The sequence below is a fragment of the Rhincodon typus genome, chromosome 17 (assembly GCF_021869965.1).
Source record: "Rhincodon typus isolate 14 chromosome 17, sRhiTyp1.1, whole genome shotgun sequence".
Classification (NCBI taxonomy): Eukaryota; Metazoa; Chordata; class Chondrichthyes; order Orectolobiformes; family Rhincodontidae; genus Rhincodon; species Rhincodon typus.
The window spans coordinates 17196325-17218873 of NC_063348.1; the positions used below are offsets into that span (position 1 = coordinate 17196325).

A 22549-nucleotide genomic window follows, 5' to 3' on the forward strand; every position below is an offset into this window, starting at 1 on the left:
GTACTAACAAAATCACTCGTACTAACAAAATCACTCGTACTAACAAATACGTACGCAGTATAGTAATTTAGACATGCTGGTTTTATACCCAAAGAAATCTCAAGTTGGAGGTACACAAATGAGAAATAGGTTTTTCAAACCAGAACTGTTGCTGGTGGCTGGCTGAAGTGTCTCAAGTCTTTTTAGAGTCAGCAAATTTAGAAGATTCCTCTCTGTTAAACTTAAGAAAGCTTGTCGTGCAAATCTGTTAGATGCCAGAGGTCAGCTAAGGTTTCTGTTCCTGATATAGCACGGTGACATTAAGAAACGCCTTCAACCGTCTCATGGTCAAATGCTGCACCATATAAATTAGTATGTGGACCTGATTCCTTCGTCTGATTAAAATATTACAAAAGGTCTTGGTGCTTTTGCACTGAGAAGAGGGCGATGAAGTAGAGTCAAACAGGGTTCTTGCTCTTGACCACTGTAACATTTAATGGAAAATATGTACAAGGCCATCAGGCAGTGCACAGGAACATGTTTTGCTGTGATGCCTCAGTTTGGGCTCATGAATGAAAAAAATGTCCACTTGCTAAGATACTGGAAAGATATTGTGCCAGTGAAATCTTAATGATGTTTGAGAGAAAGTTGGTAGAGAAACTGACACCCGACAACATGACTGTCTCGGTTGAGTTTAGTTTGGCACTTACCAAGACAGAATGCAGCTGCAGACCCTTTCCTCTGCATAATGATCAACAGAACTAAGCCAATCTTTCTGTGTGCATCTCTTTAGAAGAACTAAACCAACATGAGCCAAAAACTAAGATTTATTTTTTTTTTGCTTAGTTATTACAATTATTTTCAGGAAATTAAAATGGAAAGTGAATGGTTCCCTAGTTCTTACCAACAGCTGCAGCAGGTGACTGGCTGGGATATGCAGTATGTTGTGCCGTGCCTGTGGTTGGAGGATATGAGGTTGAATGCGGATATGGATATCCAGGAAAACCACTGGAAATAAGAAGAAGAAAAGGAAAGAATGAAGCTATTGCTGCACACAAAACTGACAAAAGAAGAAAACAGTACCAGTAAAGTACACGAGCAACAGACTGACACTGGTTGTCAAGAAAAAAAATCCAAGATTCTGTTAGAAACAAGCTACATAAAAAACATGGACTGTTTTTTATTGGAGCCTCCAACTACATAATCAGCATGAGTATTTGGAAACCAGTAAATAATAGGCACAGATTTCAGCCATTAAAAACAAATCTATTTGATAAGCTGGCTATCACCACAAATAACACCCACATCTCAAAACGTTAATTTAATTGCAGTATCTACATACCATCAAAATTAAAATGCATCAATGCATTGCAGCTGCAATTGAGTCAAACCGTAAACTTGTCCTCCTCTCACCTCTCAATTGCGGGCATAATACTTACAGCCTGGTTAAGATACTCTCTAATCAACCTGCTCAGAGATGTTATTACACACCTCCGGAGCAGGTGGGATTTGAACCAAGGCCTCCTACCTCAGAGGCATGGACACTACCATTATGCTACAAGAGCCCTCTGGGAGATTCGCACGCAAGGGTCAGCAGGACACAACTCACTGAAACAGAAACAATGACCATCATAACCATGAGCAACATATATTGAAATTTATTGCATCTTAATGTATCTTTTAGAAACTATGCAATTAAACTTCTTTACTTCAAGGAAAATGTGTCACTATTCACATGCATTGCTTCAGTTGAACGCACTTCTTGATGGTCCGATTCTCATGCTCTTCAATTACATAGAAAAGTATTTGTTAACACCAATGATCCACTGATAATTTCCAATTGCACATACTCTGATTTAATGCGCAAAAGCCAATTTAATAACAAAAATTACTTTAACACTTTTTAAAAAAGGTACCAAAAATACTTTCTTTCAATTCTTTTCACATGTTTGCTAGCTGTTAATCACTTTGAAGAATGTGCTTGACCCATTACCACCGCTTTTTGCCTTTCACCGTTATCCCTTGAAGTAATTTATTCTTCTCCTCCCAGGCTATCACAGGCAAAAAGAGAATGTTCTTTCTCCTCGCCACCTCTACACTTGTTAAAACTTGATATTTTTATCTTTCCAGTTCTATCAACAAGGGCATTGACCTGAAACAGTAACTGTTTCTTTCTCCACAGATGCTGCCAGGCTTCAGTATTTTCAGCTTTATTTGGGCCTGAAACTAAGCCTTATTAAGTTGTAATCACAGCTATTTCAGAATCTGATTTACGTAGCTCCAATGTTTCCTTATACTGCTGTTCTATCAAAGCAAACAAACTTCTGACCCAAAATTACAGTAGTTTACAACATTTAAATGATGCCAGTGTTAAGCAATAACCATTTTTAAAAATAATGACTAAGTACTACCTTATGACATTACCAAATCCCCATCATCTGGAGGCTCACCCTGATTAGAAACTCAATTAGGTCAGCCACAGAAATTGCTTGACTACAACAGCAGCTCGATGGGTATTCTGCAACTCATCTCCGACGCCCCAAAGAGTCTTTGTCACAGACAAGACACCAAGCTACAATAGAATATTCCCCACTTGCCTGGTTAGGCATGGTTTACATACCAAATGCTGAAGAAAAATACAGTGAAATACAATACAAAAGAAGCTTGATATTATTCAGAACAACACAATCAACGTGACTGACATCTTCCAGCTTAAACATTCACTCCTGCACAACCAGTATCTCTCAGATTCACTGTATATCACGTCCAAGACGCATGACAGCTAATCATGCTGCACCTCCAAACAGCAGCACCTTGAAGGACAAGAGTAGCAACTATATAGAAGCAGCATTACCCCATGCTCCCCAGAGTTGCACATACCAAGTTTACTTTGACATACATCTGTTAATTCTCCCTCGGTCAAAAGCCTGCAGTAGTCAACGTTACAGTCTTGTTAAAGCATCTTCAGCACATGGACTTGGTGGATGCACAGAGGGTGGCAAGGGCACAGGGAATTTCAAAATCCATTGCCAAGTGGTTCAGCAGACTCACTTGCTACCCACGGACATAGCTGCCGGGCGTACAGCAAGTGGTTGAAGGAAACAAGAGATACAAAATCTATTTGACCCTTGTCCTTACCAACCAACCTGTCACAGATAAGTCTGTCCACAGTATCAGTAAGAAATGATCGCCATACAGTTGGTGTAGAGCTGAAGCTCCACCTTCATACATGTTGTGCGCTCAACGGGACAGATTTCAAACTGATCTAGCAACTTGGAAACTGGGTGCCCATGAGGCACTGTGGGCCATCAACAGCAGCAGAACTGTATTCAACCCTGTAATCTCATGGCCCTTTACATATCCCACTGTACCATTACCATCAGGTTGAAAGATCAGCCCTGCTTTAAGGAGGAATGCAAGAGGAGCACCAGGCATAGCTAAAAATGAGGTATCAACATGGTGAAGCCACAAATCAGACTACTTCCATGTTAAACAGCAGAAGCAGCATGCAATAGACGATGTTAAAAAATCTCACCACTAACAAATTAGATCTAAGCTCTGCAGTCCTACCATTTCAAGATGTAGATTTCTGGTGAAAGCAAGAAAATTAACAGAAGATGGGAGGTAGCACAAATATCCCCATGTTCAATAATAGGGAAGTCCTGTACACAGATGCAAAAAGCAAAGCTGAGGTATTTACAGCCACCTTCTCCTACAACTCCTAAATAGGTGATTAACTTCAGGCTCGGAGGTCCTCAGCTTCACAGATGCCGGTCTTCAACCACTTCGATTCATTTCATGTAATGTCAAGAAATGGCAACGAACACTGGATACTGTAAAGCCAATGGGCTCTGACAATATCCTGGCAATAATACCAAAGACTTGTGCTCCAGAACTCTGAACCCCTAGCCAAGCTATTCCAGCATAGTTAAAATATCTACCCAACAATGTGGAAATTGCCTAGGTGTGTCTTGTACACAAAGTAGTAAAACAAACCTGACCCAGCCAATTAATGTCTCAGTCTACTCTCAATCATCAGTAACTATTGTAAAGGGGCGTCAACAGTGCTATCAAGCAGCACTTGCAAACAAATATTGACAGTTTAGATTCTGCCAGGGCCACTCGACTCCTGATCTCATGAGAGCCCTGGTACATACATGGACAAAAGAGAGAAATTTAATGATGCGATGAGTTAGACTAACCTTCATATCAAAGCATTATTCAACTGAGTGTGGCACCAAGGAGCCCTAGCAAAACTGGAGTCAGTGGCAATCCCCATTGGTTGGATTCATAACTAGCACAAAAGATGATGACTGTGGTTGTTGTAGATCAATCACTCAGTTCCAATCACTCAATGTTCTCTCCATCATAGGGTCAGAATTGGGGATGCTCACCAATGATTGCACAATGTTCAGAACCATTGAAGACTGCTTCAGTATCTGAAGAGTCAATGTTCAAATACAAGATCTGAACAATATCCAAGTTTGGGCTGAAAAGTGCAAGTAACATTCAGGCCACACAATTCAAGGCAACTACCATCTCTAATAAGTAACAAATCTAACCACTGCACCTTGGCATTCAATGAATGATTTTTTTGAATGAATAATTTTTTATTGTCACGTGTATTTTACAGTATTGCCATAAACCAGTGCCATTTTGAACAATGTTAAGAATAAGATAAAATAGAGAGATTAGCTTTGAGAAAGTCCACCTGTCCTGAGCCAGCTCAATGATAGCTGCACCGCCATCGACACCGGACCCAACCAATGAAGTCACCACACTTCAGATGCCATCTTTCACTGTTGGGTTGATTCTCCTCCGCCTCTGCAAGAGGCTGCTTCTTTCACCACTGGGCCCACCTCAATGTTGCTCTGATGCCCTTTCATGGATGGAGCAGCCACCAATTCAGATGCCAGGTCCCATGTTTGCCTGGGGAAAGTAAGTAGGGGCTTGTGTTGGGCCCACTCATCACAAGATTCGTGCTCGGCTTATGGTGTTACCAGCACTGAATGCCACAATATTAACATCCTTGAGGTTACCATTGACCAAAAACTCAACTAGATTCTCCACATAAACAGTTGCTACAACAGCAGGCCAGAGGCTAGGAATAGTGTAGCAGGTAACATACCTCCTGACTCCCCAAAGCCAATGCATCATCTACAAAGCATAAGTCTAGAGTATGATGGAATACCCCACACTTGCCTGGATGGGTTCAGCTGGAACAGCACTCAAGAGGCTGGACACCATTCAGGACAAAGTAGCCTGCCTGATTAGGACCACATTAACAAGCATCCACTCCCTTCACCACTGATGCTCATTAAGAACAGTGTGTACTATCTACAAGATGCAGAGCAGAAATTTAGCAAGGATTCTTAGACAGCCCCTTCCAAACCCACAACCACTTCTTCCATTTAAAAGGATAAGGGCAGCAGATATGTGGGAATATCAGAAAATGCAAGTTCCCCTCCAAGCTGCTCATCAGCCTGATTAGGAAATATATCACCACTACTTCAGTGTCACTGGGTCAAAATTCTGAAATTCCGTCCCCAAGAGCATTGTGAGTTAACCTACAGCATGTGGACTACAACAGTACAAGATGGCAGCTCACCCCTACCAACCCTTCTAGGGATGGGCATCAAATCCTGGCCAGTCAGCGATGCCCATGTTCCAAGAATGAATTAAAAGGAAAAAAAGTCACCATTCCTGCATAGTAATAGCGTAGATCATCGTCAAGATGCACTCTAGTATCTAACCATGACTCCTCCAGAAGAACGTTTCAAACTTACCCCTCAAGGGCAAGGACAGCAGATGAATATAAACACCAGAATCTGCAAGAGTTGCCCTTGAAGTCACTGACCATCCTAACTCGGAACTATATCACCATTGCTAGAATTTCCTTTGTAACAGCATTAAGGGTGTCCCTACAGCTGATGGAATGGTTCAAGAATGCAACTCAGCACCACCTTCTCCAGAACAATTAGATTTGGACATTAACTGCTGGTCTAGCCAGCAATGCCACAGCCAAAAAAAAATTAAGTAGTAGAAGCAACCATGCATCTCCATCTTGGTGTTGGTCTGAGAACATGGTGAATTTGTTTTCACTGATCCTGGTTTGAAAACGCTTTATGCTGTTAAGATTAGCCCGTATAATCAGGCTGAATTATGAGACACAAATACTGTTTGTGTTTTACACTAGTTTATTAAACATCTTGCCCAAAGTACGGTATTAAAATTGTTACAGAGATAGTAGGAACTGCCGATGCTGGAAAATCTGTGATAACAAGGTGTAGAGCTGGAGCTTCTTTTCTGAAGAAGGGTCTCGACCCGAAACGTCAGCTTTCCTGCTCCTCTGATGCTGCTTGGCCTGCTGTGTTCATCCAGCTCTACACCTTGTTATCTCAAAGTATGGTATACCTGACTTTCATTGAAGGATTGACTACTGAACTGCTTTATCTTGGATCCATCAGTGCAATGAATCTTTCACATCCACTCATACAGGTAGAATGGACTTCAGTTTACCAACTAACAATGTCACAGTCTGAGAACGCTGCTTAAGAGTATCAGCCAAAATTATGCAACCAAATATAGCGTACAAATAAATATCTAAATAGCTTTAGAATGCAAATCTCTGTTAAAGCTCTTGCAAGTAAAAATCATACCCAGCATTGGTGTGGCCAGATGGATATGGTGTAACTCCAGCTGGCATTCCAGGCATATAGGAAGCTGAGACAAAAAAGGAAAAATAAACAGAACATATTAATGGTCATGTAAAAACAGCACATAACAGTTTGCATATCTAAGTCTTACCAATGGTCATTTTATAAAAATAGCATGTGCTGTGCATTAAACATTTATCCAGTGTATATGGTTCACACCATTACATCAATTTTGACCCTGTTGTATAATTTATCACATCTAGTTGCTAGCATAGAATGGTTATAGTACAGACAGCCTTTCAGTTTATGTCTGTATCTGTTCACTGCAAGAGCTCCTCAGCTAATCCCATATCTCTGCCTTTTCCCCATAACCCTGTAACAAATCTGATTAGAATGATTGGGCAATAACTTGTTTATTTTGGACCAGCATGCAATTCTATTTTCTTTCCTATATCCTTTTGCAGCTTTCCTTCACATAACATGCTTCATTACAGGCCTTCATGAGAAGGCAACAATTCTTCAGATACATTTTGACTCTTACTCACCTATGGGAAAATGCTTGGTTTCTGCAAATAGCTCTCTGTGGATACTGAGCTACAGACACGCATCATATTACTCCACAGCACACTGCATCATAAACATTTATCTTGTGCTATTTGAAGTACAGGCAACTTATTCATCTTCAAATTAAATGCCTTTAAGCATTTCTGGGTACTGTTAAAGAACCAAACACCCATTTCTACTAAAAACTCTAACAGGATTTCAATCTGATGTCGAGTAATAATATCAGCTGGGATCAAGACAGACAGTGCTGTCATTTGAGGAACAAATCTGGTGAACTTTCTATTTTCCACTTCCAAGACAAGTATATCCTTCTTTCACATAGGGTCAGGGAGAATCCCTAGGCTTTTTATGCATATAGTAAGAAAGAGTAGCAAGGGTAAGACTATGTCCACTCAAGGACAAAGGAGGGAAATTATGTGTGCAGCCACAGGAAGTGGAATAGATCCTTAAAAGTACTTTGTATCGGTACTCACCGAAGGGAAGGACGTGACTGATGCCGAGGTCAGGGATGAGGGTGTGAATACTCTAGAGAATGCCAATATATTAAAGGAAGAAGTTTTGGGCATCCTAAATTGCATTAAGGTAGACAAGTCCCCAGGTCCAGATGGGATCTATCCCAGGTTACTGTGACAGACAAGAGAAGAAATAGCTGGGGCATTAGCAGATATCTTCACATCCTCCCTGACCACAGGCGAGGCAATGTTGTTGCCTTGTTTAAGAAAGGATACAGGGATAATCCAGGAAATTATAGGCTGGTCAGTCTGACATCTGTGGTGGGGATGCTTTTGAAGAAGGTACTGATGGACAGGATATATACACATTTGGAAAAAAAATGGACTGGTTAGCAACAGACAGCATGGTTTCATACGGGGAAGGTCACGTCTCACCAACCTGATCAAATTTTTTGAAGAGGTGACAAAGATAATTGATGAGGGAAGAGCTGTGAATGTAGTTTATATAGATTTTAGTAAGGCATTTGATAAAACAAAAACTAAAATCACGTGGAATTTGGGACGGGTTGGCTAGATGGTTACAAAACTGGCTTGGTCAGAGAAGACAGAGGGTAGCGGTGGAAGAGTGTTTTTCAGAATAGAGACCGGTAACTACAGGGGTCAGTCTTAGGTCCTTTGTTGTTTGTAGTATATATAAATTATGAGGAGGAAAATGTGGGTGGTCTGATTAGTAAGTTTGCAGATGACATGAAGATTGATGGAGTTGCTGATAGTGCTGACAATTGTGAAAGGATACAACAGGGTATAGATAGATTGGCAACTTGGGCACAGAAATGGCAGATGGAGTTTAATCCAGACAAATGCAAGGTGGTGGATTTTGGATGATCAAATTTAGGTGTGAATGATACTGCTAATGGCAGAACCCTTTGGAACACTAACATTCAGACGGATCTAGGCGTGCAGGTCCACAGTTCCCTAAAAGTGGCAACACAACTGGCCAAAGTGATTAAGAAGACATATGGCATGCTTGCCTTCATCGGCTAGGGCATGGAGTACAAGAGTTGGCAAAACATCTTGCAGCTATATAAAACCTTTGATAGACCGCATTTTTGGAGTATTGTGTATAGTTTTGGTCGCCACATTACCAGAAGGACTTGGAAGCTTTGGAGAGAGTGCAGAGAAGGTTCACCAGGACGTTCCCGGTCTCAAGGGCATTGGCCATTAGGAAAGGTTAAAAAGACTACGATGGTTTTCACTGGAAAGATGGCGGCTGAGAGGAGATCTGATAGAGGTCTACAAAATTATGAGAGGCATAGATAGGGTGGATAGTTAGAGGCTTTTTCCCCATTTCAATTACAAGAGGGCACAGGTTCAAGGTGAGAGGGCAAAATTTTAAGGGAGATGTGTGAGGAAAGTTTTTCACGCAGAGAGTGGTAGGAACCTGGAATGCACTGCTAGAGGTGGTGGTGGATGCAAGGACATTGGCGACATTTGAGAGGCATCTGGATGGTTACATGAATAGGGAGGGAATGGAGGGATACAGACCGAATAAGGGCAGAAGGTTTGTTTTTTAGTTTAGTCAGGGCACGATAACCAGCACAGGTTTGGAGGGCCGAAGGGCCTGTTCCTATGCCGTACTTCCCTTTTGTTCTTTTGTTCAATGTGAAGGCCAAAACTATGCAGAGAACTCAAGAGGTTTCAACAAAAGTCTACATAATTATAACAAGACTCCCTTATTCTTCGGTCCAGTACCTTTGTAATAAAGGTCAACATACAATTTCTCTTCCCAATTTTCAATCCTAAGAGATTGAGTCTAGTTATGGGACTGTAGCCTAGCTGTAATCTCAAGATAAATATTGAGGAGAAAGGTCATAAAACAAATAAATAACCAACGAATTGTTTTCAACAGCCTATACAAATGAACTGAATGTATCTTTACTGATAATTCATTATTTATTACTCTGCATTATGCAACTTTCAAATATATTCATTATAAACAACATGTTGTAAAGAAATGAGCAGCCTTTGCTCAGCCTTGTTTTATCTGATATTACTCCTGCCCTGTTATAAAATGAATCTCATTCTTTCAATACATAAAAGGTGCCTACTTTAGACATGTATAATGGCGGAGCCTGATCATATTACAAAAAGTGGCAAACAGAAAAAGAGAGCATTGCTATTATGGCCAATATACGTTATTCACCCCAAACTACACTTGATCGGAGTGGCTTACTTGGCCATTTCAGTGCGCAGTTAGGAGTCAACAACACCGCTGAGTCTAGAATCACATGAAGGCTGGCAGATTTCCTTCCCTAAAGCTTATTAGTAAGCCAGATGGGAAACAGAGCTGCAGAGCACAATGGGGACATCAAACAAAGAAGCTAACAGCAGAATCAGAGTGCAGGATGACCTCATTTGAATGTTACTAGGGCTTGCAGAAATCAGATGCAGGTCCACAAGACCCATGCTGTCATCAACTGAACAATGCACCCACACTTGGGGATCAAACATGCAATCCCCAAAGTCATGCCAATATTTTGGCAAACATAATTTGTGGCAGGTGTGTCCTATAAACAGAAACGGTAAAACCATAGTAAAACAGCAGAGGCTCACAAATGTTGCCTAGACAGGTTGGAACACAGACATAACGTTGGTCAAAGCAATTGGAATATGAATGATCTTGACAAAATGAAGGAAGTCACACAATCTGAATCTTCAATGAAAAAAATAGTAGGCAGTTGAGACAGTCACTTTCACCCAAAATCCTAACAAATTTTAATCAGAGTAAATCTCACCATGAAAGGAGTACACTACCCAACCCCAAAGCAAAAACAAAAAGGTTAAAGTAATTTTATTCCATCTCTTCAACTCATCACATCTCAAAGGCAGCACCAAACAAATCCTCAGTCAACATAAAGGAACAAATACAATTGCCAAAGTTTCAAATCATGTAGGACTGCTCTCTAACAATATGACCGATACTTGCATTCAGAGCTGAATCTCAAGTGTAGTTTGCAACTGCAGCTGAAATAATCACTGGACCACAATGCTGCAGCCCTCAGTATATTTTTCAAACCTAACTCCAGAACAACAGCATTGTCAGTCATCAATCTTCAGGTAGAAAAGAAGTGTCCCCAAAGAAAACAAAATGCAGTCAGCAGTCAGATTGAATGTTATAAATGAACATATAAATTAGCAATAAGCCACCCAGTCTCTTGAGCCTGCTGCAGCTTTCACAATGAACATGGCTGATCTGATTAGTTCACTTACCTACCCCCACTCCCCCCAATAGCCTTTCATCCCTTGCTTAGCAACCACCTATCGACCTGAAAATATCTGAAGATTCTGCTTTCACTGGCCTTCAAAGAGAATTCCAAAGTTCCTCAACTCACAGAAAAGTTCTCATCACTGTCTTATGTGGGGATCCTTATTTTAAAGCAGAGAGCCCTAATTCTAGATTCCCTTAAGAGGACATTCCCTTGTACATTCCAATTCAGTCATAACTTAAGTGGATACCTCCCTAGCCCGTTCACCCTTCTTCATATGACTACCTTTCCAATCCAGGTATTAGAGCAGTAAACCTTTGCTCAACAGCTTCGAACATTTTTACATATTTCCGTAAATATGGAGACCAACATTGTACATAGTACTCCAGATGTGGTGTCATTAGCGTTCTACGTAAAAGACGAATAACTTCTCTACTAGCATGTTCAATTTCCCTCACATTAACTGATAAAAATCTGCTAGCTTTCCTAACTACTTGCTTTACCTTCATACTAACTTTTACATGTACTAGGTCACCCAGATTCCTGTGCAACTCAGAGCTTTGTAAATGCTCATCATTTTGATAACCTGCTTCATTTTTATTCTTCCTGTGAAATTGTTCGATTTCACATTTCCCCTCATTATACTCCACAATATACTCCATGTGTCAGATTTTTGCTCACTCAACTTATAACTCTTTGTAGCCTCTATGTCTTCTTCACAACTTACTTTCTGACTGATCCTTACATCATTAGCAAATTTGGTAACCAAACCTTTTGTACCTCAAGCACTGTATACAGTGCTGGTCTCCTTATCCAAGATATTCTTGCCATAGAGGAAGCGCAACGAAGGTTCACCAGACTTGCTCTGGGATGGCGGACTGTACTATGAAAAAAGGTTGGACAAACTGGGCCTGTAATCTCTAGGGCTTCACGGAATGACAGGCGATCTCATTGAATTTATAAAATACTTAAAAGGGATGGACAGGGTGGATGCAGGTAAGATGTTTTCACCTGGCTGGATAGTTTAGAACCAGGAGGGCACTATTTAAACAGAAGTGGGATGACACATAGATCCAAGATGAGGAGAAGGTTTTCCATTCAGAGCGTTATGGACCTTTGAAATTCTCCACCACAGAGGGCTGCAGAAGCTCAGTCTCTGCGGCAGAGATCGATAGAAAGGGACAAAATGTTTGAACGTTTCATATTGCAGCAAGGAATCGAAAACTGTGGGGAAATTTGATAATATAACAAATTTAAAGAATTTATATCTTAATGCACAAAATATTTGAAATAGATGAACTAATGTCACAATTCAACGTTAATAGATATGATCTCAGTCATTTTGGAAACAGTTACAAGAGGATCAAAACTGGGAACTCAACACTTGGGGACATTTGACCTTTTTTGAAAGACAAGAGGAATGGAAAAAGATGGAGTAGCACTGATAGTAAGAGATGAAATGAGGACAGTTGAGACAGAGATGATATAGTCCATTTGGGCAGAGGTAAAAGAAAAACAGCAAGGGAAAGACGACACTGGTAGGAGTAGTGTAAAGATTCTCAAACAGTAGTCACTCTGTAGGATAGGCAAGAGAGGACATCGAACCAATGGAAACTGAGGCTGGAGATATTGTAATGGAGAACAAAGAAATGGCAGAGGAATTGAATTGGTACTTTGCATCAGACTTCATGGTCAAAGACACCAGTAGTATAACAGAACTTCAACAGAGTCGGGGGCAGAGGTGCACGCAGTGGTCATCTTTAAGGAAAGGATGCTGAGGAAGCTGAGAGGTCTAAAGATAGATAAATCTCACAGATCAGATGGACTACACCCCAGAGAGCCCTGAAACAGATAGCTGAGGAGATTGTAGAGGCATTAGTGATGATCTTTCAGGAATTACTGAATTCAAAGAGGGTGCTAGAGGACTAGAAAACAGCTAATCTAACACCCTTGTTTAAGAAGTAAGGGAGACAGAAGACAGGACATGACATTTAGGTCACGGGTAAGATTTTACAGTCTATTATTAAGATGAGATTGCAGAGTATTGGGAAGTGTGGGGTAAAATTGCTGACTCAGCACAGCTTCATGAAGGGGAGGTCATACGTGACAAATCTGATCGAATTCTTTGAGGTGATGAGCGAATTAGTGGGAATTATATTCCTGACCTATAAAGTTTAGATCAATTTGTGAGCTAACTGACACATGGTGGGAGCTGACTCGAGCTTAGACACAAGGTTTTCCTTTCTCTTCTCTTACCACTAGAAACCCAGAAATTACACCTCTTGGTCTCTGCCTCACCACAGTAACGTGCTGCTGGCTGGTGGCAACACGGCAACACAGATGCAGAAAAAATAGATTGAGCACTGAGGCAAAAGTCCAGTATTATCATCAATGGGGTCATAACACAGCAAGATTGAGGCACTTATTTCTTACACTGGCCAGAACACACAACAAACAGATTTTAAAATATTTTCAGAACGTACACATGAGAGAAGTCCAAACATAACATACCAACAGGAAACATAGCACAAAGTTGCATAGAAGTAAAGGTATAATCACTAGCAATTTTACAAGGATTATCTAAAGATAGCGGAAAATTTTGCAGGGTCAATGTAAATGGGATATTGAAGAACATACAAGGAAATTCTACTTCTTTTAATTCTGACTTACGACACTTCACTGAAATGCCTCCTTGCATTCAGTTGATAAAAGGTACACCATGAATTGTTAGCCATACCTATCAGATAACAGCTTTGTAATAAAACAACTGAAACGCTCAAAGAGCAATACATGCAATCTGAGACATTCAAATAGAGATAGTAAGAGAGAGACAGCTAGGTTTAATACATCTATAAAGTCAGATAAAGCCATGTTTAAGTCCCTTCAATCAGGTTTCTGCCCTGCACTAAACCCATTCTTATCACAAAGGCAAACTATCCCTCAGCCATCCTGACTGGTTTGCAGCTTTTAACGCAGTTGACCAAATTATCGATTTCCACTACCTCTTCAGAGTCAGTTAATCAATCAGCTGAGTGGGGCTGTACTCACCTGGTTCTATTGTTTTTAAATTCACTTGTGAGCAATGGGCGTCGCTGGTTGGCCAGCATTTACCGCTCATCCTACTTGCCTTTGAGAAGATGGTGGTGGTTAGATTGTCTCTTATTGGAGACGGTCATTGCCTGGCATTTGAGGGGTGCAAATATTACTTGCCTCGTCAGCTCAAGTCTGGATATTGTCCAGATTTTGTTGCATTTGGAAATGGACTACTTCAGTATCTGCAAATGGTGCTGAACATTGTGCAATCAAGAACAAACATCCCCACTTCTGACATGATGATGGAGAGATCATTGATAAAGCAGCTGAAGATGTTTGTGCCTCAGGAACTCCCCCAGAGATGTCCTGGTGCTGAGATGACTGACTTCCAACAATCACGACCATCTTCCTACGTGCCATATTTAACTTCAACCAACAGAGTTTGCCCCCAATCCCACTGATTCCAGTTTTGCTCAGGCTCTTTGGTGCCACATTCGATTGAATGCAGCCCTGATGCCAAGGATTGTAACTTTACCGCTGGAACTCAGCTCTTTTGCCCATTTTTGAAACAAGGCTGAGTGACTGGTGGAATCCAAACTGGGCATCAGTGAGCAGGTTAGTGCTGACCATGTGCTGCTTGATAACACTGCTGATGACTTTGTTGATGATTGAGAGTAGACTGATGGAATGGTAATTGATTGGCTTGGATTTGCCCTGCTTTTTATGTACAGGACATAACTGGGCAATTTTCCACATTGTTGAGTAGATGCCAGTGTTGTACCTGTGCAGGAACAGCTTGGTTGTAAAGCTGCATGTCTGGAGCATTAACCATCAGTACTACTGCCAGAATGTTGTTATCGCCCACAACCTTTGCATTATCCAGTGCCTTGAACCATTTCTTGATATCACATGGAGTGAATTGAATTTGCTGAAGATTACCATCTGTGATGCTGGGGACCATTGGAGGAGGCAGTGATGGATTATCCACTGGACACTTCTGACTGAAGATTGCCGTGAATGCATCAGCCTCATCTTTTGCACTAATGTGTTGGGCCCTTCCATCATTGACGATGGAAATATCTGTGGAGCTGCCTTATCAAGTGAGCTGTTTAATTGCCCACCGTTATTCACGACTGGAGGTGGCAGACTGCAGACCTTAGATCTGGTTGTTCAGTTATGGGCTCGCTTGGCTCTATCACTTGCTGTTTTATGCAAGTAGTCCTGTTTGGTAGCTTCACTGGGCTGACCCATTTTTAGGTATGCCTGGTGCTGTTCCTGGCATGCCATCCTGCACTGTCTGTTGAACCAGGATTGATCCTAACTCTAACCAAAGTATCACATGCAATGGCTTTCCTTCACATTTCTGCACCATTAATGTTTGTGTCCTCTGAAGAAATATCTTGGATCCCTTTTATATCTGATTTACATATTGCCCCTCAGCAATATTATTTGGAAACAGTTTTCATATATAGATGGGTGTCTTCAGCATTGTTCTCTCTCTCTGGATTCCTACATAGTTGTTAAATGATCATACTGGGGGAGTAGAAATTTGCTCTAATTAAATATTGGGAAGACCAAAGATGTTGTCCTTGAATCTAGTTACAAACTCTATCCCATAACCATCCCAACCTGTCCCTCTCCCTGATAACTACCTGTGGCTGAACCAGCCGGTTTGCAACTTTGTCACAGATGACTTCCGATCACGTCCTTCCCCTTACAAGAAACGCTTATTTCCAACTCGATCACACTGCCTGATTGCTTTCCTACCTCAGCTCATCTGCTGAGGAAACCCTCATTTATACATTGAGACTTCACTACAGGTGTTCACGGTTAAAAGCATGCAATACGACCTTTTCATTTTGGCATGGTTAGTAAATTGGGGATGTTTCCCATTGGTGCTGATGCTATTTTCACTTTTTGCGCAATCACATAGGTTTAGATTTTTTGAAAACACACTGACCTTTTCTTTCCTCACCATCCTGCTTGGCAACCCTCCCACTCTCAGCTCGTCTCGTTCGCTTTTACTCACCACCCCTCACCTCAGCCCTCAGTCACAGCAAATAAAGAGCCAGAGCAGGTGGTGGTGAACAGGAGACTCGATGAGTAGGGAGGGCCTGAAAGGGAAGCAGAGAGTTGGAAGACAAGCGAGTTGGGAACAATAGTGAGTCAAGAAAGTTGGGGAAGCATTGGGGCCAGTTTGTTCAAGGCAAAGGGTTTGGAGAATTAAAAGTTAGAAGCATAACCCATCTGCATTTCATGTTTCTTATGGGAAAGTGATTTTCTTTTGGAATATTTTCATTTAGCATGCTCTTTTTAAGAACACATTAGTACGACTAAATGAGGGATAGCTGTATTGTAATGTATGCCTAGCCAGATTCTACATTCTACTCTCCACAAATTTGAAATCATTCAAAACTCTGTTGCTTATATCTTTACTTGCACCAAATCCTATACACCCGTTACCCCTTTGTTCACTGACCTATTCTGACTCCTGGTTAAGCACCGCCTTGACTTAAAAATTTTCATCCTATTTTCAGATCCCTCTATGATCTTGTACCCTTCTGATGTCTGTAATATCCTCCAATCCCACAACTCCCCAAGACTTATGCACTGCTTTAATTCTCACCTCTTGAGAGACCCTGATTTTAATTGTGCTGCCATCAATGGCAATAATTTCAGCTGCCTAGCGTCCAAGTTCTGAAATTTTCTCCCAAAACTACTCTCTCTCCTCGTTTAGGATATTCTTTCAAGGTCACCTCTTTTGAGATTTTAGTCATCCATCTTAATACCTGCTTCCTGTAAAGTGCCTTGGGGGAATACCTTATAAAGTCTAAAGGCACTTTTCAGGCTGTTGCTCTTGTTGATGTAGTACCGAGTCATTATTGCTTTCAATGTTCAGTTAGCGAGAAAACAATCGACCAAGGTTTCTCCCGTTAATGATTTCCACTGACTCCATTGCAAGAGGCATGTTGAAGAACTAGCTAAAGATGAATTATATTTAGTTGCTAATGTCTCTGTTGTCAGATAGTCTAATATTTATTGTCTACGCAAGATTTTGGCAGGGTTTTAAAAGATAACTGAATTCACAACAGATTGTGGGGTGGGGGTGGAGAATTAAACAAAATAAATGAGATGAATCTATCAAGGGACATTCTTAACTTTTATTGAGTTGAAGCCATGAATACTTAAGCTTCCTGGGTTTAATCACATTTTTCTCAGAAAACGACTTACTGGTTGGAGGTCCTGTGGCTTGGTATTGTGGATACTGTGGAGTTGCAGCTGGTCTTGAAAAGACTGGAGGCTCCTCCCCAAACATGACTATCATCACCTGAATCAGCCCATACAGGTCAGAATGTGGCTACAGAAAGAAAGAAAATGCACAGAAAGAGTTACATTAAAAGTTTCCATTTAAATATTTCACATTTCCACAATGGTGCATAGTGTGAGCTGTATTTCCACATCAATTGATTTATTATTGTCACATGTAACAAGATACAGTGAAAGGTTTTGCTTTGCATGCAGTACAGGCAGATCATACCATACAAACTGCATAAGGGTAATAGAACAGAGCGAGGAATACAATGTTCCGGCTGCAGAGGAGGTGCACTAAGAGCAAGATCAACACTAAATTTAAAATTTGAAAAGTCCATTCACAAGTCTAATAACAGCAGGGAAGAAACTGTTCCTGAATCTGTTGGTAAATGTGTTTAAGCTTTTATATCCTCTGCCCAGCCAAAGAGGCTGGAAGAGATTATAACCAGAGTGGGAGGGGTCTTTGATTATGATGGCTGCCTTTCCGAGGCAGCCAGAAGTATAGATGGAGCCAATGGGTGGAAGGTTGGCTGGCTTGTGTGATGGACTGGGCTCTGTTCACAACTCTCTGGTAAAAGGAACAGAGAGAGAATTTCACCCTGGATTTAGGTCATTTATAGAATTGTAACAATCGAAAGGAATGCTAAAAATAGGAACTGCTCATCAACAATGCAGAACATAGCATAAGAACAATGGAATACAATTATCAACTCAAAGGAGTTGAAAATAATCATGTTCAATGTCTTATGTGGCTTTTAAACTGTGAATAAAAGCTTAAATATAGAGTCACTACAGGGAGTAGAAGTTAACTGATGTTATTTGGGAATGGGCACTACAATATTCAAGGTATCATTTTGTAGCGTGGAGATTAGAACCATACATTTAAACAAAGTACAAAAACCATGGTAACCCCGGTTGGAACAGGCATAGCTTCCACACTGGGTCTTAAACATGTTACAGGATTGCCAATAAAATGCTAACTGCTTCCTCAATTGAGAATCAGGCAACATTTCTGAGATGTGTTCTCCTTGATCCTCAGAGCCAGGTGTTCTCAACTGAAATGCAGCTCTGCTTCAGCCATATCATCAGGCTGGGTTCCTCTATTTCCAGAAGTAAAGGCCAGCCACTTCTGCTCTGTAAACCACCTTAATCTCAGAGACTGACAATCTGAGCTTCAGAGCCTGAGCATCTTTAGGGGGCCTCCATATACTTTGGATCCATTGAAATGCTGTTGGACTATGGCAGAGCTAAAACAGTTTAGAGGCATGATTTAGTGAGTCATAAATGGGTCAGGAGGTCTTGGCACCTGCTTTCTTACTCCATATGGGACTACCCAACCTGTACCCAGCACCCAATTCCTGACAGAGCCCAGCCTGCCACTGACCAACACACTCACACCACCTCAAAGAACATAACCTGTCAGTATCTGCATATGGGCACTGGCTGCCAAATGCATCTCTTCCCAAGTATACAGGTGCCAGTATTTGCATGGAACAAGAAAGAACATACTGCTGTCTTGTCTAAAACAGGACAATACTTACATGTTTCCACTCATGCAGGTATGGGAGATAGATCTTCCCATTAGCATCAACGTGCTTTCCTGTTTTAATCATCATGGTGCTAGTGGGTTTTACAAAGCAGATAGGAGGGTTGTAAGGATAACTGTCCAGTAACCAGAGGCACACAGGGATGTTATACATATTGCCTGCAAAGAAAAGATTGAAACAAAAGCACAGTTACAAAATAATTTAACAAACAAATTTGTGGGGAAGGAGGGCCAACAATCAGTTCAAATACTCTGACATTTTGTAGTGAAAACAAATTAAATTAAATCAGATTGTAGGAACTGCAGATGCTGGAGAATCTGAGATAACAAGGTGTAGAGCTGGATGAACACAGCAGGAAAGCTGACATTTTAGGCCTAGACCCTTCTTCAGAAATGGGGGAGGGGAAGGGGATTCTGAAATAAATAGGGAGAGAGGGGAAGGCAGATAGAAGATGGATAAAGGAGAAGATAGGTGGAGAGGAGACAGACAGGTCAAAGAGGCGGGGGTGGAGCCAGTAAAGGTGAGTGTAGGTAGGAGTTAGTGGGGGGATAGGTCAGTCCAGGGAGGACGGACAGGTCAAGGGGGCGGGATGAGGCTGGTAGGTAGGAGATGGGGGTGGGGCTTGAGGTGGGAGGAGGGGATAGGTGGGAGGAAGGACAGGTTAGGGAGGCAGGGACAAGCTGGGCTGGTTTTGGGAGGTGATCAGGGGAGGGGAGATTTTGAAGCTTGTGAAGTCCACATTGATACCATTGGGCTACAGGGTTCCCAAGCGAAATATGAGGTGTTGTTCCTGCAAATCTTCGGGTGGCAACGTTGTGGCACTGCAGGAGGCCCAGGATGGACATGTCATCTGAGGAGTGGGAGGGGAGGAGTTGAAATGGTTCGCCAAAACCTGGATTGACCTATCCCCCACTAACTCCACACCTACACTCACCTTTACTGGCTCCATCCCCGCCTCTTTGACCTGTCTGTCTCCTCTCCACTTGTCTTCTCCTTTATCCATCTTCTATCCGCCTTCCCCTCTCTCCCTACTTATTTCAGAATCCCCTTCCCCTCCCCCATTTCTGAAGAAGGGTCTCGACCCAAAACATCAGCTTTCCTGCTCTTCTGATGCTACTTGGCCTGCTGTGTTCATCCAGCTCTACACCTTGTTATCTTTAATCAAATCAAATTTCTTACCAATTTCAAGAACTGGCATACTGCTGGGTCAGAACGGTGACACAAACCCCATGGCCAGTGAAGACCGAGACCCTGAGCTTAGTTATCTCCTTCATTCATCTCCAAACCCCACCTCCAGGATGCGTGCAGCTTTCCCCTTCAGTAATAAAGTTAGAGCCTAAGGGTTTCTTCGTGCTGTCAAATTATATTTTGAAAGGAACTTTAAATTGTTAGACATGCTGCAGTTACCCAATCTCTCAGCCTTCTGATTGCAATTTTTCAGACATTCCTAAAGCCTCCCTTAAGAACACCTCTTACACAAAGTTTGCCTCTTTTATTATACATACATCACCCACATGTGCCCATCCACTTATCACCCCTGCAGACTTTTTGCACTGCCAATCCTACCAATCTCTTCAAGAAGGACTCATGATGCAAGATCCTACGAACTCTTTCTTACACCCATTTTGGCAATTTCTTTGCAATCATTCAGTCCTTACCTCTGTAGCTGACCGGGATAGTCCCAGTGAGACTCATCAGCTCCTGAGATGAACCATTGTTAAACACTGAAATCAGATCGGGAAAACAGATCAGCAGGTTAGGCACGTTCAGAAAGACCAATGAAAAACCACAAACATCTATGAAAGAGTTGAGCTTCACTAACACCTTGTAGGTTAAACACACCACCGAGTGCAGCATCTTGGAATATCATCGTAGGATGCAATGAAAATTCTGCAAATGGTTCAGCACACTTGGACTAATGGGGAAATGTAATTGGTAAGGAGGTAGTGGTTATGTAAGAGAGCTGAAAATGTTCTTACTCTGTTGGCACATAAAGTAACCTCACCCTCTAGTCAAACAAACAGTCACTCATGTTCAATAGATTCACTAACATCAAATGGTAATTTTAGAAGAGGAACGAGATACCTACAAGTACCATGACTCCATTTCTCAATGATAGCCTGCAAAGATATTGACCACTTACAGCATCTCTGACAAGCCCAGGTGGAGGTCAAGCACTAACACCAGAAAGAGCACCCGAGCATTCAGAGCTCTGAGCCACTTCCAACAGCACCTGCAGCAGGCTGCATAGATCCAGCACTAGGCTATTTAGTCACCTCAAAACCTACAACTTCAGAGTAGAATTAAAGTCTGCCTTGGTCTTAGAAGCCTTTTGACCCTCAGGAATTGGTTCTTATTCTCTAACTCGAGAAGTAGCTAGTTATTTGGCGAGTGATCAAGACTTATTCTATTACTAAGGTCCAATATAGCATAATAACTGACAGCAAGGTTAATAAAATATAAACAGTTTTGGTCAGTGTTCAGGAACAGAAGTGAGACTGCTGGTAAGGGAATAAGGGGACCCAGAAGGCAGGAGAACAGCAGCCTCAGCATTTGCAATAGTCCAGCAGGTCTGAGGTTCTTTCAGCTTTCAGGATGAGAGGAGAGCTGCAAGATGGATCAGTTAACTGACCAAAGCACTGTGAAACAGGAAACCATTCAACAGGGGAAAACGGGCAGATGCAGTGACAGTAGGGGATGATGCAGTGAGGGTGATTGACATTGTTCTTTTCAGCAAAGAGCACGTTTCGAGATGCTATTCTGCAGAGACTTGGAACATCTGCTAGAGCTGGAGAGAACCTGCAATGGCGGGGGGGGGGAATCTAATCATTGTAGTCCATGCAGTTAGCAACAACATATGCAGGCCCAAGGAGGTGGTTCTGCACAGTCAGTTTGAGGAGCTTAGCACTTAATTGAGGTTTGCATTAGAAGCTGAGCCATGTGCAATTGGCTCAGGAAAATCAGACTAGAGATATGAATGCATGGCTCAGACTGGTATGGGAGAAGTGGATTCTGGTTCCTTGGGAACTGGCACTAGTGCGGGGAAAGTGAGATCTGAATATTAGGATGATCTCCACCTGAACTGCAGGCTGATGTCCTTGTGTACCACATAACTAGCGAAGTCGATAGGATTTAACATTAAATAGTGAGGACAAGGGATCGAATTCAAAAAGATATTATAAATCCAAGAGTAAAGTCAAGGCCAAAAAGAAAGGTATTTATGCAGAAAATGATAAACGTACTGTGTCAGGAAGGGATAGAGGTCAAATCCAAGAATCGACCAACACAAGACTAGAATTTACAACAGTAAAATGACAAATTCAACGCTCTGTATCTGAATGCATATAGCATTTGAAATGAAACAGATGAACCGAGAGTGCAAGTAGAAATGAGTAAGTACAACCTGGTAGCAATTACAGAGACATGGCTGAAGGGTAACATAGATCGAGACCTGAATTTTGAAGGGTATAGGATACTTAGGAAAGGGGAGGAACTAGCAAATGTTGTAGGAATGGCTCTGTTAATTAATGATAATATTAGCAATAAAGAGGGGGAATGACAAGTTCAGGAAACCAAATATGAAAGCAGTTTTGGATAAAAATGAGAAATGATAAAGGCAAGCAGTCATTTGTAGGAATGGTGTACAGGCTCCTTAACAGTAGCCACACAGCAAGTGGAACATGAAGGAAGAAATAATAAGAGTTTTTCCAGAAAGGCCAGATGGTTAGCAAATGCAGCAC

At 41.6% G+C, this 22549-nt stretch overlaps 1 protein-coding gene across 1 annotated transcript in view; it reads right to left on the bottom strand.

The window, feature by feature from the left end:
• The window catches only part of tsg101a (tumor susceptibility 101a), a 28921-nt gene extending 7280 nt beyond the window's left edge, over positions 1 to 21641 (bottom strand). Inside the window, exons 1-5 of the mRNA XM_048607187.1 lie at positions 20468 to 21641; positions 18804 to 18967; positions 17182 to 17308; positions 6639 to 6702; positions 884 to 987 (exon numbers count right to left, since the gene is read on the bottom strand). Coding sequence (XP_048463144.1) covers positions 884 to 987; positions 6639 to 6702; positions 17182 to 17308; positions 18804 to 18967; positions 20468 to 20666 — 658 coding nt within the window. The 5' untranslated portion in view covers positions 20667 to 21641. The remainder of the gene's footprint in view (positions 1 to 883; positions 988 to 6638; positions 6703 to 17181; positions 17309 to 18803; positions 18968 to 20467) is intronic.
• Between the last annotated feature and the right edge of the window lie 908 nt (positions 21642 to 22549).